The sequence below is a fragment of the Nymphalis io genome, chromosome 16 (genome assembly GCF_905147045.1).
Source record: "Nymphalis io chromosome 16, ilAglIoxx1.1, whole genome shotgun sequence".
Classification (NCBI taxonomy): domain Eukaryota; kingdom Metazoa; phylum Arthropoda; class Insecta; order Lepidoptera; family Nymphalidae; genus Nymphalis; species Nymphalis io.
The window spans coordinates 3,293,608-3,310,642 of record NC_065903.1 but is presented as its reverse complement, the minus strand read 5'-3'; the positions used below and the strand labels follow the sequence as shown (position 1 = coordinate 3,310,642).

The 17,035-nt window shown below is 36.1% G+C and overlaps 2 protein-coding genes across 3 annotated transcripts; one reads left to right on the top strand and one right to left on the bottom strand.

Annotated features, from left to right (window-relative positions):
• Positions 1-12: 12 nt before the first annotated feature.
• On the bottom strand, positions 13-1,259 carry LOC126774492 (mitochondrial cardiolipin hydrolase-like). The gene is made up of 2 exons (XM_050496054.1): positions 785-1,259; positions 13-617 (listed from the first exon to the last, which is right to left on the bottom strand). Exons 1-2 carry the CDS (start codon positions 1,128-1,130, stop codon positions 211-213), a joined length of 753 nt encoding a protein of 250 aa, XP_050352011.1. The 5' UTR covers positions 1,131-1,259; the 3' UTR covers positions 13-210.
• Positions 1,260-1,734: 475 nt separating this feature from the next.
• Positions 1,735-14,629, top strand: LOC126774457 (exonuclease 1). 2 transcript variants are annotated; one of them, XM_050496008.1, is made up of 11 exons: positions 1,735-2,013; positions 2,103-2,222; positions 3,150-3,201; positions 3,311-3,520; positions 3,822-4,037; positions 4,380-4,539; positions 4,830-4,966; positions 5,840-6,051; positions 6,154-6,781; positions 11,459-11,622; positions 13,906-14,629. In XM_050496008.1, exons 1-11 carry the CDS (start codon positions 1,853-1,855, stop codon positions 13,922-13,924), a joined length of 2,079 nt encoding a protein of 692 aa, XP_050351965.1. In that variant the 5' UTR covers positions 1,735-1,852; the 3' UTR covers positions 13,925-14,629. The 2 variants fall into 2 exon arrangements, with proteins under 2 accessions (XP_050351965.1, XP_050351964.1); XM_050496007.1 differs by having other exon boundaries at positions 4,830-4,969.
• The last annotated feature ends 2,406 nt before the right edge of the window (positions 14,630-17,035 follow it).

Sequence of the window (17,035 nt, the reverse complement as noted above, 5' to 3'; positions counted from 1 at the left end):
AATTACATTACGATAAAATACATTAAAGAGTCTTAATAATAAAATATTTAAATTTTTTAAAATAACAATAATATAGTAAAATTATATTAAGTGCTTTGTGAATTTACTTAATTTTTTAGTGCTTAATAATTTTGATGTAAGCTTGGCATTTTTTTAAATTAAGAATTATTTATCTGTGCAGTTTACATAATTCTCTAAGCATTTACACTTCTAAGCAATTATTATTAATTGGGAAGAACTCAATTTATCGCTTGTCATTTGATTGGCTATGGGGGTGTCCACATTACTGATTTCTTGATTATGGTCACCTTTACCACTATCATCTAGCATAGATATTTCATCAGGCTTACGTACTTCGATTGTTTCCGCGTCACTGTCACAGTAAATATTGAATACTGTTTGCACATCACTCGAGATTTTCCACATATGATAAAACTCTTTCTTAACAGGTTCTACTAACTGTTGCTTGCTTGTGATGTAAACATAATTCCAATGATCAAAGGACCGGTCATTACCCCAATTCAATGTTCCCGTCATCAGAATGTTGTCGTCGACTAGGCAGAATTTGTGTTGCATCGGAAATATAGGCGGGGTTAGTTTGCACTTGATTTCAGCCCCTTAAATTGAATATTATAAATTACTTATTCATTGAATTATTACTTCAAAGCAAATCTTAGTTATGTCACAATGAACAAGGTGATAAATTTAATTTAAAAAAACATCAATTATTTCATAATTAAAAAATGCATTGTTAAATAAACCAAAAATAAAAAATGTAACATACCAGCTTCTATAAGTTCTTTGATGAAAAATTCAGTTGATTCATTGTAACCTGATCGATCTATAACAATTCGGATCTTTACGTTTTTCGATTTGATTAAAGTTACCAAACGCGCTTGTATTGCAGGGTTGTGTATGCTAGGCATGCAAACATTTACGCTGCGTTTTGCACTTTCTATAAAACTGACTAACTTGTCGAAATAATTGAAAGCGTTGAATTGTAATTTACAGAACACCATCACTTCATTTATTTCAGTGGATCTTTTTTTATAAAAATATGCAGCGGCGGATACAGCACACGTTAAGAATAATGCAGCAGCTGAAGACAGCAGACGCGGAGATAATCTCATTTTAAGTTATTTGAAACATTAAATACAGATTTCTTTGGCTTATTACTATGGACTTTTATAATTGGAAATAATATATAGTGAAATGAAAATATAGTGCTGGTTTGATCACATTATTAGCAGCAGATTGAAAGTAGATCTACCCACATTTTATTTATAAATAGAAAAGTAGATGAGAAATATTTATTTCGAAGACCAAATTGAATATTATCTGCAAAATTATAAGGTACAGGTAAGGCCTACCTTACCTTTACTTTACCTTAATTTCAAATAAGGGTTATAAACTATAATTATTTAGGTATTATTAATTAAAATTTGATTGTCTGACATAGCTTAGATTTTATTAAGTATTTTGCGTCTATTGTTATGTGGCAGAAATAGTAAAAAATATTTAAAGATCTTCTCGACAGTCAATTCAAATAATGCCAATATTATTTAAATTGAAAGTTCGTTGACAGTCGCCACATATGTTATATTGTAGTAAAATTAAATCAGTTTCCGAACGAAAACCAAAATGTTTCAAAATCAACATGGACGCACGGCGGGAATATTGACATTATGACATTTAAAACTCGTTTGTTTTTGTGATGAACCGTCTCACATTGGACATTATAAGTAAAGTTGGATTAAAATATGTGTAATTATTCATAGGAACAAATTTAAAATAAAAATTTGAAGTCATATATTAAGAATTATGAGGTGATACAATATTTTACGAACACGAGATGGGTATTACTGGCTTAATACCTTTTCTTGAAAAGGCGTCAAGGAAGACCAATATTAGTGAATTTAGTGGTTCCACGGTTGCAATAGACACCTACTGTTGGCTTCATAAAGGTGCTTTCGCATGTGCTGAGAAGTTAGTTCGTGGAGAAGACACCGATGTGTAAGTATAAACTAGAATAGTAAAAAAAAAAACGAATTTATTCATTTATGTTTTCATTATGAATGAATGATCATAATATATTCTTACAGGTACGTAAAATATTGCTTAAAATATGTTACAATGCTGCTCTCAAAAAATATCAAACCCATTTTAGTATTTGACGGACGACATCTCCCTGCTAAAGCTATGACTGAAAGTAAAAGAAGAGAGTAAGTACAAAATACCTTAAAATATTATAATTAATTATTATTTAGTATATTTGTCTACCATCTCAGTTCAATAAATTAACAACTGCACTTATGTCACTTGGAAGTGTATATTACTTTATTAAAGGCTTGGTTGGTGTAATAGCTAGCTTCTGAGGCAGTAGAATCTAAACTTATGGGATAAAAATCTCCAAGTCAGGTCAGTTAAAAGTAAGTTTCTGTCAAGAAATTCACAGTAAGTAGCACCCTAGAAAGCATTTTGTTTCTGTGCCTGACCTGTCACAGGCCACGTTAGATTACAAAAGTGAAGAAAAAGAGGCTGTACTTGTGTTTGCACACTCACACTTATGTTATATATCTTCTGAGCTGACTGGTCTCCTAACAATAATTATAATTGGTTAAAAGACATTAAATAATAATTTAGTTTAATTACCTCTACTGTTTCAATTTTCAAAACTTGTATTTAATAAGAAACAGTTATAACCAGAATAGTTCTATGAACTTTTTTTATTAAACTGCAGATAAGCTTAAATATGGATAGACTACCAATCATGTATCCAAAAAAAAAGTATGTACAAAATTACAAAAAAATATAACAAACTCAGTTTTAGGAATCAATCAAAAAATTATATTAAATTGATTTTTTTTTTCAATTTTAATGAATTGTTATTTTCTAATTCAACTAAATTTCTTCTTCTTTTTCAAGTTTCTTTCTAAGTCAACTTAATTTTAAATTGTAAACATACACATTACTATTTGTTTGAAATACATTTATTTATCCATTAAAGTCTTAAATAACTGTATAGTTTTAAAATAGAATCTAAATTATTGATAATTTTCCCATTCCTAAGATAAGAAAATTTGTAATCTCTTTTTTAAATTGTGTTAAATGCAATAACAGCTTAATGATTTATTTTTGGATACTTGCAGGTCTCGACAGACTTCTAAGAAAAGAGCTGCAGAGTTATTGAGCTTAGGAAAGGTAAAATGTAATTGGTTTAATTTAGTTTTTTTTTAAGTACAGTAAACAAAACAAACAATATAAAAATGATAGAAAATATATAATCTAATAAAGATAATTATAATTCCAGATTGAAGAAGCAAGGTCCTTCATTAGACGAAGTGTGGACATCACTCATTCAATGGCACTAGCATTAATAAAGGAGTGCAGGAAACGTAATGTCGACTGCATAGTAGCACCTTATGAAGCTGACGCCCAGCTGGCCTATCTCAATGTTAACAATTATGCACAATTGGTTATCACTGAAGATTCGGACTTGATATTGTTTGGATGCACAAAGGTTAATTACAATTTCCTTATAATGATTATTATCTGTAGCATTATAAGCTAGCCATACAAAACATATTCTTTTATCTGATCAGATCCCGAGTTCCTGGTCAATAAAACATTATCGGGTTTTTCTCAAGAAAATCTCAGTAGTATCCTAGAATTTTTAAGAATAGCATGTAATGCCATTGGTACTGAACTCTCTCTTATCATCTCTCAGAGAACACCTCCGTTTTGCATACGTCTCTGTAAAGAGTTGTTAAGACGTCATCATCGGTTTTTGCATGTATCCCTAATCTTGATTTATATTACAGGTGTTATTTAAAATGGACCTCGACGGAACCGGTACACTCGTTGAAACAGCTAAACTACCTCTCGTTATGAAATGTCCCATAGAACATTACACGTTTGATAAATTCAGACAGATGTGCATCCTGTCGGGCTGTGATTATCTCGCTTCCTTGCCAGGTATTGGGTTAGCGAAAGCAAGGCAGTTTGTGACAACTACTCAAGATTCGAACTTTGCTAATGTAAGTATCCAATTTCCATTTGACCTTTGCTGTTTACAATATTTTTTTCACTATAATTAAATAAATTTTGTAAATTTATGAGTTTAATTTTATTTACCCACAGTTTATCATTAATTTTTCAAAATTGTTTGCATAAAAGAAAACCTCATGGTAAATAAAACCATTACCTGTATTCTTGTCTTAAAAAGTGTTAAAATCATTAAAATCCCAATAAAAAGTAGTTTGAATTTGCTTATATTTACAATGTGGTAACTCATAGTCAGAACTCATAGTTGATAAATAGAAATTATAGGCAATATATGCTATTATAAAAAAAAAACAATGCAATGTATTTTATTACAGGCTTTAAGAAAGTTACCGAGTTTCTTCAACAGGTCGAACTTAACAGTGTCAGATGAGTATAGGGAGAATTTCTTAAAAGCAGAAGCCACTTTCAAACATCAGTACGTATACGATCCTATTGATAGGAAGATGGTGAGACTTACGGAACCAGATGATGAAGGTATTATTAAATATGAATTACCTGTATATATATACAAATATAGTTTACGTCAAGTATATTAACTTTGCCGCTCTACAAACAGGCAACCTTTGTAGTCTAATATAAAGTGTTGATATACATATAAATGCTTCGTATATGAAACGTAACCTAGGACCTTTCTTGGGGTCCAAGCTTGCGTCATACCCAATTTCATCAAAATCGATTCAGTGGTTTAGTCGTGAATGCGAAACAGACAGACCAAGTTACTTTCGCATTTATAATATTAGTATAGATGTATTTATGAATTGCAGATATAGAGACAGCATTATGCGGAAACGCGGGCGAACTCTTGGAGCCTGAAATTGCATTTCAATTAGCTTTAGGAAATCTGGAGCCATTTACTTTAAAGAAATTAGATGACTGGCATCCTGACCATTGTAGTATTAATGTGGTATGTATAATTAATTTTAATAATATTACATATTAGCTTAAAAACAATTTGTTTACAAATTTTTAATATTAATATTAGTGGATCGACTATGTCGATATAAGAATATTTTCTTTATAAATAAGTAATATAAATAAATACTAAAATGCTGAAAGACATTTAATAACAATTTCAGAGAAATTTAGCAAAAGACTTTAATTTAATGGTATCATTATTTCCTAAACTTATATTGAAAAGTTTAATTTAAATATTGTATCATACTAGGTAATGGCTCTTTTAATTTTTTTGTTAATGATTATTTGAGACGTATCACACTTATCACAGAATGCTGAAGGTACATAACACAAACAAAAATAAGAATTAATTTTTATTTATAATAATAATAGCTATTCACTATGAAACTATATATTGAAATTATTTAAAGGCATGTCTAAATTGTAGTTTTTTTTATAGAATAGGAAGGCGGACGAGCATATGGGCCACCTGATGGTAAGTGGTCACCATAGCCCATAGACATTGTAAGAAATGTTAACCATCGCTTACATCACCAATGCGCCACCAACCTTGGGAACTAAGATATTATGTCCCTTCTTTTATGGGCTCACTCACCCTTCAAACCGGAACACAACAAAACCACTGTTTTGCGGTAGAATAGATATTCTACTGGATCGGTACCACCCACTTATCAGATGATAAGTAGGTGGTACCGATCCAGACGAGCTTGCACAAAGCTCTACCACCAGTTGTTATATGTTTTGCATCTGTGATTTGTGATAATTGTATATTATTTACCGTGGCCTTTTCACTGTTGCCCTTAAGTATCCTAGTATCACCATTCCACCTTTTATCATCAGAACATTTCCCAATTTACAGAATGACAATATAAAGACAACTAGTTGGAATGATAAGGGTGTATCTAATCATCCAAGTATATGGAGTACAATGTTTAGAGAGTATTTAAACAATTCAAGTCCATGGGCCAAGAAGGTTAAAAAGCAAGAGCTCATCACGTCCACACACACAAGGGCTCGGAAGAAAGTAGTTACTTTGGTGAACAAATATGTACCGGAGACGCAGGATCAGAGGTTCTTATTTTTCTATCGATATTATTAGTATCGTTTTAATAATATTTGAATCTGATATAACAATGTGTAAATCTCATATTTATTTTATATTTTTGCTTGCAGTTTATCAATTGAGACATTAAGCAACATGTACCGTATGGAACCGGCAACGAAAAAGCAGAAAATTGACATTGATAATCCGACTCAATGCTCTGATATCGACAGCCAGAATGAACACAACATAGCAACTATTGAGGACGATACCGACGAAAGACAGAGTAAAAAGTCACCGATATTAGAAAACAAAAGAAGATCTTTTAAAAAATGTCTCAGAAGTAATAGTTACTCTGTTATGAAGAAATTGAGTAATTTTCCAAGGACAGTTATAGATCAGAATGTAATAGAGAGTAAATTTTTTAATTCGAACGAAGATCAACCTTGTACGCAAAGCATTAAAAGTGATATCTGTGTAATCGAAGAATCTCCAGAGAAAAGCGCTCCATTTAAAACCACATCAGAAGATTTAGAAGTAATAGAATGTTCAGAAAGATCAGACTCTTTACTGGGAAGCATTCAAAATTCTCTTAGTCCCGTAAAATATGAAAAGAAAGCTATTTTGGAACCAAGTCCGAAATCTAGGAACCCGTTTAAGTTAAAGACAGACACACAGACGTCTACAGATACAGGGTTTAACGAGTCGGTTGTGGAAGACACTTGTGGATTTGATTCGAATATTATACTTGATTCTCAGGTTTGAAAATTATCATATTAATAATAATGAAGCCGAGTTGGCCCAGTGGTAAGAATGCGTGAATCTTAACCGATAATCGTGGGTTCAAACCCGGGCAAGCACCACTGAATTTTCATGTGCTTAATTTGTGATTATTATTCATCTCGTGTTTGACGGTGAAGGAAAACATCGTGAGGAAACCTGCATGTGTCTAATTTTATTGAAATTATGTCACATGTGTATTCTACCAAACCTCATTGGAGCAGCATGGTGGAATAAGCTCTAAACCTTCTCCTCAAAAATGGAGAGGAGGCCTTAGCCCAGCAGTGGGACATTAACAGAGTGTTACTGATATAATTTACACAAAAAACTACATATAATATGTATTTAAAACTTAATACATATTATGCTTATGTATTTAAAACTTAAAAAGCCCTATTCTTATTAAAATAGAATCCAAATATTCTTTATTCAAGTAGGCTCTGTAAGATGAAAATGGTATGATACCAGTTTTTTTTAATGTTTGTTACGTAGACGTATTGTTTTATCCGTGTAGTGACTGAGAAAGAATACATTTCACTGACCCTCGTCGTAAGAGGCGATTAAGGGATATCTGAGCGACCATCTGCTCATCTGGTGGTAGGATGCTAAACATCCGCCTGGCTTGTTACCACCGTACGCATGAAAAAACGGTGAAAAACTCGTGAAGTGGCTTGCAGCCGCGTTTCAAGGTCAGCCAGCGTACAGCCAGAGCCCGAGCGAGTATTGCCGCGATGGGTGTTGGTCCAATGGAGACGGCTGTTAAACCAATGCCGGGGGAAACTGTATTGACCTGCCGGACAGGGAGACCCGAAGAAACGGCTGTTCCGCTGGCCGCCCGTGGCATAGTACAGGGGCCCGAGCGTGCCTAACCAGCTCGTAAGGCTGCCCCACCAGGCCACGCATAATCTCGGGGTGGACCGTCGTGCCGGTTGGTGACCGGTAGGTGGGATCCCGGCGGCCACTTCCGGAGGGGTTCGGGGGCCCTTCCGTCCGGCGGGTCAGTGTATTTTTCCTTTTGGCAACCACTTGGGGAAACACGCCTCCACACTTTGCCCATCCCTATCGTGGCAATACATCGCTCGCTTCACGTCTCTTTTCCATTTTATTTTTTCCAAATGGCGCAACAAAATAGAAATAACGGTCGTACAGCGGTGCACACCCCCACCATACCCTCGCTGTTTGAGGTCGAGTTCTCTAACATCCGTGGACTCCACACTAACCTCAACGCTGTCCACCACCATCTCGAGACAGCACGGCCAGCAATGTTGTTTCTCACGGAGACACAAATACTCCGTCCTGCCGATACCAGCTACCTTAATTATCTCGGCTACACGCTTGAAGAATCCTTCAAAGCGAAAGCCGGAGTATGCTTGTTCGTCAGGACGGATGTTTGCTGTCACCGACTGCGCTGCTTGGAGGACCCCTCCTTCTCCATGTTGGTGGTACGTGTGGACCTGGTTCGTCAGAGCCGAGTCTACGTGTGCCTCTACAGATCCCACAATGGTGACTTGGAGACAAGCCGATTATTTGACCATCTTAGTCGGATGGCAGATGCTGCGCAAGAGCAATTTCCTAACGCGGAATTGGTGTTTTTGGGGGATTTTAATGCTCACCACGAATCATGGTTGAAATCCCTCAAAACTGACCATGCTGGAAGGACTGCTCATGCTTTTGCTCTCACACATGACTTGACCCAACTGGTTGATCAGCCCACCAGGATCCCAGACATTGATGGGCAAGCACCTTCTCTACTGGACCTTCTGCTGACTTCTCACCCGGTGGAATATCAGGTTGTGGTTCAGGCTCCTCTTGGCTCTTCGGATCACAGCCTTATATCTACCAGAGTGCCACAGGCCAAGCTGCCGCCACTAGCGGTATGCAAACGTCGCGTTTGGCACTATAGGCCGGCGGATTGGGACGGTATGCGCGATTACTATGCGTTGGTCCCTTGGAAGGAACGTTGCTTCAGTGGGAATGACCCGACAGCTGGTGCCGCTGCTGTTGCTGACGAGATCATGTTGGGAATGGAATACTACATTCCTAGCTCAGATCTCGTCAGTAGGAGTACGCGTAACCGCTGGTTCACTCGTGAATGTGCCGATGCTGTATCATCTAAGCAGGCGGCATATCGCAAGTGGATCAACGGCTGCATTAGCGGGGCATCTAACATTGACTCACTGAAAGCAAACTATAATAAAAATTCCAAGTCCTGTAGAAAGGCAGACACGAGAGCGGATGCACAGCGCATTGTACAGATTGGTCATGACCTTGTTTCGCATCCTAGGGGCTCCCGTAGCTTCTGGCGTCTGACCAAGTCTGTGCAAAACAATTTCTGCCAACCTTCGCTGCCACCGCTCAGAAATCCGGACGGATCGCTAGCTCACAGTCCGCAAGAGCAAGCTGATCTCCTGGCTAAACTCTTTGCCGATAATTCCGTCATCGATGATTGTAGTGCGCTGCCACCTACAATACCTTCATGTGGCCATACGATGCCTGACATTAAAATCAGGCAACGTGATGTGCGTGCGGAGCTGCAATCACTTGATGTAAGGAAAGCCAGCGGTCCCGATGGAATACCAGCCATAGTGCTGAAGAAGTGCGCAGCGGAGCTGTCTCCTGTGTTAACGCGCCTGTTCCAACTTTCTCTCTCTTCGGGATGTGTGCCGGAGGCTTGGAGAAGAGCTAATGTGCAAGCGGTTCCCAAAAAAGGGGATCGGTCTGACCCGGCAAATTATCGGCCAATAGCTATCACCTCAGTACTTTGTAAGGTGATGGAACGGATTTTAAAAAACCAACCAACTGATCCATTACCTAGAAGATCGCTGTTTAATTAATGATCGTCAGTACGGGTTTCGACCAAAACGGTCCACAGGTGATCTTCTAGCGTACGTAACACACCTCTGGGGTGAAGCTATCGACAAGCATGGAGAATCGTTGGCTGTCAGCCTCGATATCTCCAAGGCTTTCGACAGGGTCTGGCACAGAAGTCTTCTCTCCAAGCTGTCGGCATATGGTCTGCCTGCTCAGCTATGCACCTGGATTGCCAGCTTTCTACACAAGCGTAGCCTTCGTGTTTTAGTTGATGGTTGCGCTTCACAATTCTATGTAGTGAATGCTGGGGTCCCCCAGGGATCTGTGCTATCTCCCACACTCTTTCTTTTGCATATCAATGATATGCTCTCTCTTGGGAACATACATTGCTATGCAGACGATAGTACAGTGCATGGTGGATACCACGGACGCGCAGTGGCTGGGCGAGCGGAAATTGAGGAGAGGCGGAAGGATCTTGTCATTGAACTCGATAGGACGTTAGAGCTCATCGCCAAATGGGGCTCTGATAATCTTTTTGAGTTTAATGCCAAGAAAACACAGGTATGCGCTCTCACGGCGAAAAAGTCAACATTTTCCCCTCTTCCTTCCCTCTGTGGTACTCCGCTGGTGATGCAAAGCAAAATCGCCATGCTGGGGATTGACGTTCGCTGCGACCTTAGTCCAAGGGATTACATCGAGGCTGTTATAAAAACAGCTTCACGGAAACTCGGAGTTCTGAACAAGGTGCGGCGCTTTTTCACGCCGCAACAACTGTGCCTGCTGTACAAAACACAGGTACGGTCTTGCGTGGAATATTGCTCGCACCTTTGGGATGACTCCGCTAATTACCTACTTGAGACCTTGGACCGGTTGCAGCGACGTGCCGTACGCATTATTGGCGACGTAAAGGTCACAAACACCCTTGAACCTTTACAATTGCGTCGTAAGATAGCAGCACTGAGCGCTTTCTATCGATTGTATCACGGCGAGTGCTCTGAGGAATTATTCTCTCTAATTCCTGCTTCCTCCTTCCTTCTTAAGTCCACACGAGCTGGTTCTCGATGTCACCGCCCAAATTGGCAACTCCTTTCTTTGTCGCACTTCCAAAAAATGGAATTCCTTACCAGCTCACGTGTTCCCCTCCTCTTACAACCCGGGTTCCTTCAAACGAGGCGTGAAGAGGCATCTTGCGGGCCGGCAAGGCGTAGGCGGCTAGTGCAGAACGTTTTTTCCGTCTGTACATATGTCATATAAACATGTCTATGTCACGTTAGTCTTCGCCATGGGGTTATATATTTATTAGATGTTCAATAAGCAAAATGGTTAACTACGGTGGTTTATTTCAATTTTTGTCGCCTTTAAGTACTATTATATATAATATGGAATACATGCTTTTCAAGTCATTAATCTAAATTTAAAGTAGGTGAAACTGCGAAGCTCAGCGACATATATAGTTATTTACTTTAATATATAATATACTTTTTGCTAAACGCGCTGTAATTTCCCACATTCAATACGTCCCGTCGACGCTTAGGCGTTTAAAATGCACATTCCCGACTTCAACGGCGTCCTAAGCCAAGGTCCGGCCTCACAGGAGGCGCTCTTAGGACGTCCGTTTCTCTTGAGCCCCTCGTGTGGCTCCCAACATCCGGCTGAGTTCAACTCGCTCATCCAGCCCGGTGGCGCTATAGAGGCCATGGCCATTAGGGCCACAACAGCAACTAGACAGTTCGAAAAATAAAAAAAATGCTGCAATTTTGGTTTATGCATATAATCTAAAAAGTATACAAAAAATGCCTTATTTATTATTATTGACAATATTTACAATCTTTATAATATTTTCAGATTTCTGTCGAATATTCTCCCACCAAAGCGGTATCTCCGCCTTCTCTACTGAAGTTTAGAAGTAATAGTTTTAAAAGGTCGACCTGTCGAGCAACGGCTGCCAAGAAAACACCACTTCCGAGCAATCAACCCACCTTATTGAGCATGTTTGGTTTTCAAAAAAAGTAAGTAATTACACTTTATTGGTTATTCGTATTAATTTGTGTTCATATTAAATCTAGTTACTCTAAGGATTAAATAATTCGTTTATAGAAAATAATGAAATGTACGAGAATTACAAAAGTATTATACATCATGTAAAATGGAAAATTGCGTCCGATATTGTTTATTTTTAATCGATTATTCTTTCTATAGTGTTTCTAAAGGTTAGACAAATTGTTAAACTACTCAATTACTATTAATTTTAGTTTTTATAATTGATTTTAAGTAGCTGACAAAGCTAGATATCGGTTCGACAATTATGCATTTTATCTACGTTCGCTGGTTGTTCTCTTTTCCAATAGTCATAGTCAAATTGATTCATAAAATATTACTATTCTCCAGTTACGCTGGTGATTTTATAAAGTCAAAGCGTCACGGTAGCATGCGAATGCGATCCCATGACGCTCCTCGTTAAGACGGAAAGGGTACCGCTGGTTTTTTAGTAGGTATTCCGATGGTCGGAGCGCACTCGGCGCCTTGGACACCGGCGACATACCCCCTCCACTGTTCCCGTAGGGGAAACGCGTAACGCGTTTTTCCAGCGTAAAAAATAATAATGGTGATTTTATACTAAATAATAGGCATGATGACTGATTTTGAAATAACCTTCTATAATGTAGGTACACGTCTACTATTACTGAAAATAATTTTATTTCAGTAATAAACCAACTGTTTACGAAAATAATTGCATTTTCATTTACCTATTTTGAATTTCGCTCGAAAACACTCGCAGGTGTCATGGCGCCTGCACGTGACGTCACGCCTCAGTAAACGATAGTAAACGTTATATTGGGTCTATACTCAACGAAGAAAAGGAGAAAGTATTGCGTATTTCCTAAGGTTAAAAATAAATTCCAAAGTTTGCAAGTGGTGTGCGGTCTTTTTGTGTAAAAATACATTCGAATGCTAACCAGATCGAAGAACAATCTACAGAAGCAGAACGACCATATATAAGCAAGAAACGAAAGATTATGGTCCTTATGCCGAGATGGCCTAGTGGTTAGAACGCGTGAATCTTAACCGATGATCGTGGGTTCAAACCCGGGTAAGCACCACTGAATTTTCATGTGCTTAATTTGTGATTATAATTCATCTCGTGCTTGACGTTGAAGGAAAACATCGTGAGGAAACCTGCATGTGTCTAATTTCATTGAAATTATGTCACATGTGTATTCTACCAACCCGCATTAGAGCAGCGTGGTGGAATAAGCTCTAAATCTTCTCCACAAAAAGGGAGAGGAGGCCTTAGCCCAGCAGTGGGACATTAACAGGCTGTTACTGTATGGTCCTTGAAGAATGTAAAAAGCAATTAAAAGAAAGTATAGTTACAGAATATTTTTAAGAAATTAGATTTATTATATATTTAGAAGTATTCGTAAATATGTAAATTCACAAATTCAGTACTAGTGGAGCTAAATGAAACATTGTCTTAAAAGCTCTTACTGGTAAAAATATTAGGGTTCTTTATATGCGAGTAACACTATATGTATAGCTAACAGAAAAAAAAAAACCTATGATAAAACTAAGGATAAATAAAAATGTACTTACTAGGAAGTTTTCACATTTCGAAATTAAGATAAGCAAGTCTTTATTTGATGAAAAAAAACTCTCCGAACATCAACAAATCGTGGGAAAATTAGAGGAATTTGCCTTAACAAAACCTTGTTCCATCATTATAGATCTTGGATATTTTATTTTCTTCACAAAAACGCGAATAACCAACGACTCAACTAATTAAATGATGCAAAATTAATTTTAAAACGTGTAAATACAACAACTGTTCAAGAGAAACGGTTATAGATATTGAGGCGTGACGTCATTCGCTCTGCAGATGGCCGATTGCAGAATTTTATATTTTTATTTTACTAAAAATCTTATTGATCTCAATGTTTATATTAAAATTGGATTATTTTTTAGAATCCTTTTAAAATAGTTTCTATTCTAATATCATTTATTTTTTAATTCTTTAATACTGTCATCATGCCTATTGTATATGTAATACACTTAGGTGCACTCTACATTCCGGCCTTGTCTATATGATGCATTGTTAATCTGCTATTTGAACCCCACTACTTCTAGTACCATTACTATACAATATTAAAAAAAAAAACCATTGTAGCTGTTAATACACTTGCTCATTTATGATGAATTTTTGCTACATCATTATGATGACGATGAGAATTTTTTTTACGTTTATCATATAAAACAAAACATTATTAATATAATCAATTATTTTATTTTTCCAGACCAGCATTGAAGAGATGAATGCTTAAATCAAGATAATTGCAATTATTGTGTATAGAAAAGTTGTTTGTTTTTAAGTTTGACATTTGTTATTCCTATTGCCATTACTAGAATGTATTATCTATTTGTAATGTAAAACCCGGTCATAGCATCTGTGTCGATGACGTCATATCGTACTTGTACGGTGTGAGAAACGAACATAACTAGAAATATTAATAACTGACATTTGTTTTGTATAATGTTTGAACTTTGAAGTAATAAATAAGTGATAAAAGCGACAGAAAATAAAGGGCGACACACTCCAGCGACGTGCACAGATGTCGATTCGATGTTGGGTGACCGTGTTATCGGCTGTTTGTTTTAATGTACCTGTATTAATTTAAAAAAAAAAAAACTTGTCAACATGTTTTTGCAAAAACAAACATTAAGTTCAATTGTAAGGGATAAAAGTAATAGGCATATAAAGCAATTGAGATTCTAATGATATTTTTAGTCTAATATTTTTAGTCTATGCCCATAAGCAGATATGACAACTTGCCAATAACCATAGACAATGGCGTTTGCCCTCGTAGATTTTAAAATATATAGAGAAGCACATAATAATAATGAATTATTCTAATAAGTACGATTTAATAGGATTTGTAAAATAACTTTGTATTATTGGAGGTCTGACTATGATAATTGATATATAAAAAATATAAATTCCGCTAATTTTTTTCCATCGAATAAAACCACTTAAGTATTTCAAAAAGAAAATAAATCTGGATTAAAGAATAAATGGTTTGGAAGTTTGGCGTTGTTATTTGCCGAAAGTACTATTTACGTTAAACAAATCATCGATTGCATTTAAATCGCATAGACAAGCTGTTAATGGTTGCATTTAATGTTATTTTTTTTATTAATTTGTAATTATGTTGATTTTATTTCATTATGTTTATTTAATAAATGATATCCTGACCTTTGTTTTATTGTTTTAATATTATTATTTTATATTTATCAATAAAGAACACATGTTGCCACATATATGAAAAATCAAGGACCACATTTTATCATACTTATTAGTAATACTACTCTCTGGAAATAAAAATATTTTATTATCCACCTTTTAATAGAGGTTACCGAAACCGAAACAGCCTGTGAATGTCCCACTGCTGGGCTAAAGGCCTCCTCTCCTCATTTTGAGGAGAAGGTTTGGATCTTATTCCACCACGCTGCTCCAATGCGGGTTGGTGGAATACACGTTGCAGAATTTCAGTGAAATTAGACACATGCAGGTTTCCTCACGATGTTTTCCTTCACCGTAAAGCACGAGATGAATTATAATCACAAATTAAGCACATGAAAATTCAGTGGTGCTTGCCCGGGCTTGAACCCACGATCATCGGTTAAGACTCACGCGTTCTTACCACTGGGCCATCTCGGCTTTTTTTTAATAGAGGTTATTTTTAACAAATTTCGAAATGATTCTGGTACGAGACATTATACATACATGACCATGTTTCTTTTTTTTATATTTGCCGGGAAGGCAAATGACTACTCCACCTGATGGTAAGTGGTAGTAGAATCCAAACGTGACGACGGCCAGTACAGTCGGGAAGAATGTTCTGCACTAGCCGCCCCCGCCCCCGGGCCGGTAAGGCCCGCAAGATGCCTCTTTACGCCTCGTTTGAAGGAACCCAGGTTGTAAGAGGAGGGGATCCATTTTTTGGAAGTGCGATAAAGAAAGTAGTTGCCAAATTTCTACCTGGTTCTAACGTTACTTTTGTAAACGAAAACAAAAAGGAAATTTATTTTTATTATTATTTGAAAAAGTAATGTCAAATTTTAATAAAATGATAATTTACTGTAAAAGGATTAGGTACGAATCAGTTAATGAAAATATTGAAGGAATCTGTTTTGATTTATTTTTGTTATACAACACGCCAATATCCTCATAAAAACAATAAAATCGATCTCGAGGGAGTTCGAAACAAAGAGAAATGTCAAAATTTGTACTTTCATAAATCGAAACCATAACAAGAACCTTCAGTTTAGTACCTACTGATTTATATCTAATAAAATGGATTTATGTGCCTCATTTTATTTCGTTATTAGAAATAATATTCATTAGTAAGAAATTGCAATTTGTATAAATGTTTTATATAAGTCGTGGCCACTGGCCATGCTCATGCAATCAACATGGAGTTTAAATGAGTTTATAATTCGTCAAAACCTACATGTTTCGTATTAAATTCTGCCACATATGCACAAATCTAATAAAATTAAATCCTTTCAAGTTAAATCAAATTAATTAAATTCTTTCTTTTTTACATGTTTATGACGTAAATGAAAATAGCATAGGAATAACATATGAAATAATAATAATATCCTGGGACATTATTCACACACGGCCATCTGATCCCAAATTAAGCAGAGCTTTTAGTATGGAAACCAGACAGCTGAATGAAATAGATTTTATTTCCATACTAGCAATATCAAATTTTATATGTTTTTTGCGTACCAACTTTCATTGTTGTTCGAACTTCATTGTTATTATATTTTATATTACAAGGAAAAAAGAAACGTCATCTAACATTTTTTTTACTTTGGCGATATCTGAACCAATCAATGCATCGCTGCACATGCCTTTGTCCACCTAGCTACGCTACTGGAGATGAGTCGTGAATATATTCTACTAGCAGTACCTTGCGGTTCAGATTAAGCTTGCCAATCGCAAGCATATATACGAACTCAGTAGGTGTCTATAGTTTGTTAGATTGGTTCACATTTATGGCTACTACTACGCGCATTAAAGTTGTAGCGTGAAGCAAAATAACCAATAGTATTTCGCTATAAATTAACGCAAATAACACAAAATGAATTGCAATCAAGTGTGATTATACTAGTGAGTAATTTCTAATGTTAACGCGTTACATAAAATAGTTTACTAATATATTTTTTTATTTGTTGGCATTACAAGTGTTCATAGTCCATTGGTTTATTTGTAATGTTATCATATAATTTGTGTTATTACGAAGACACGTGTGTTAACCTTTAATAGGAGAAGCTTTGTCTACGCATCGAGCATAATATATTTTTTTATAAAATAGGAATTTTAATTAAATTTAATTTAAAAAATTTAAAATTAAATTT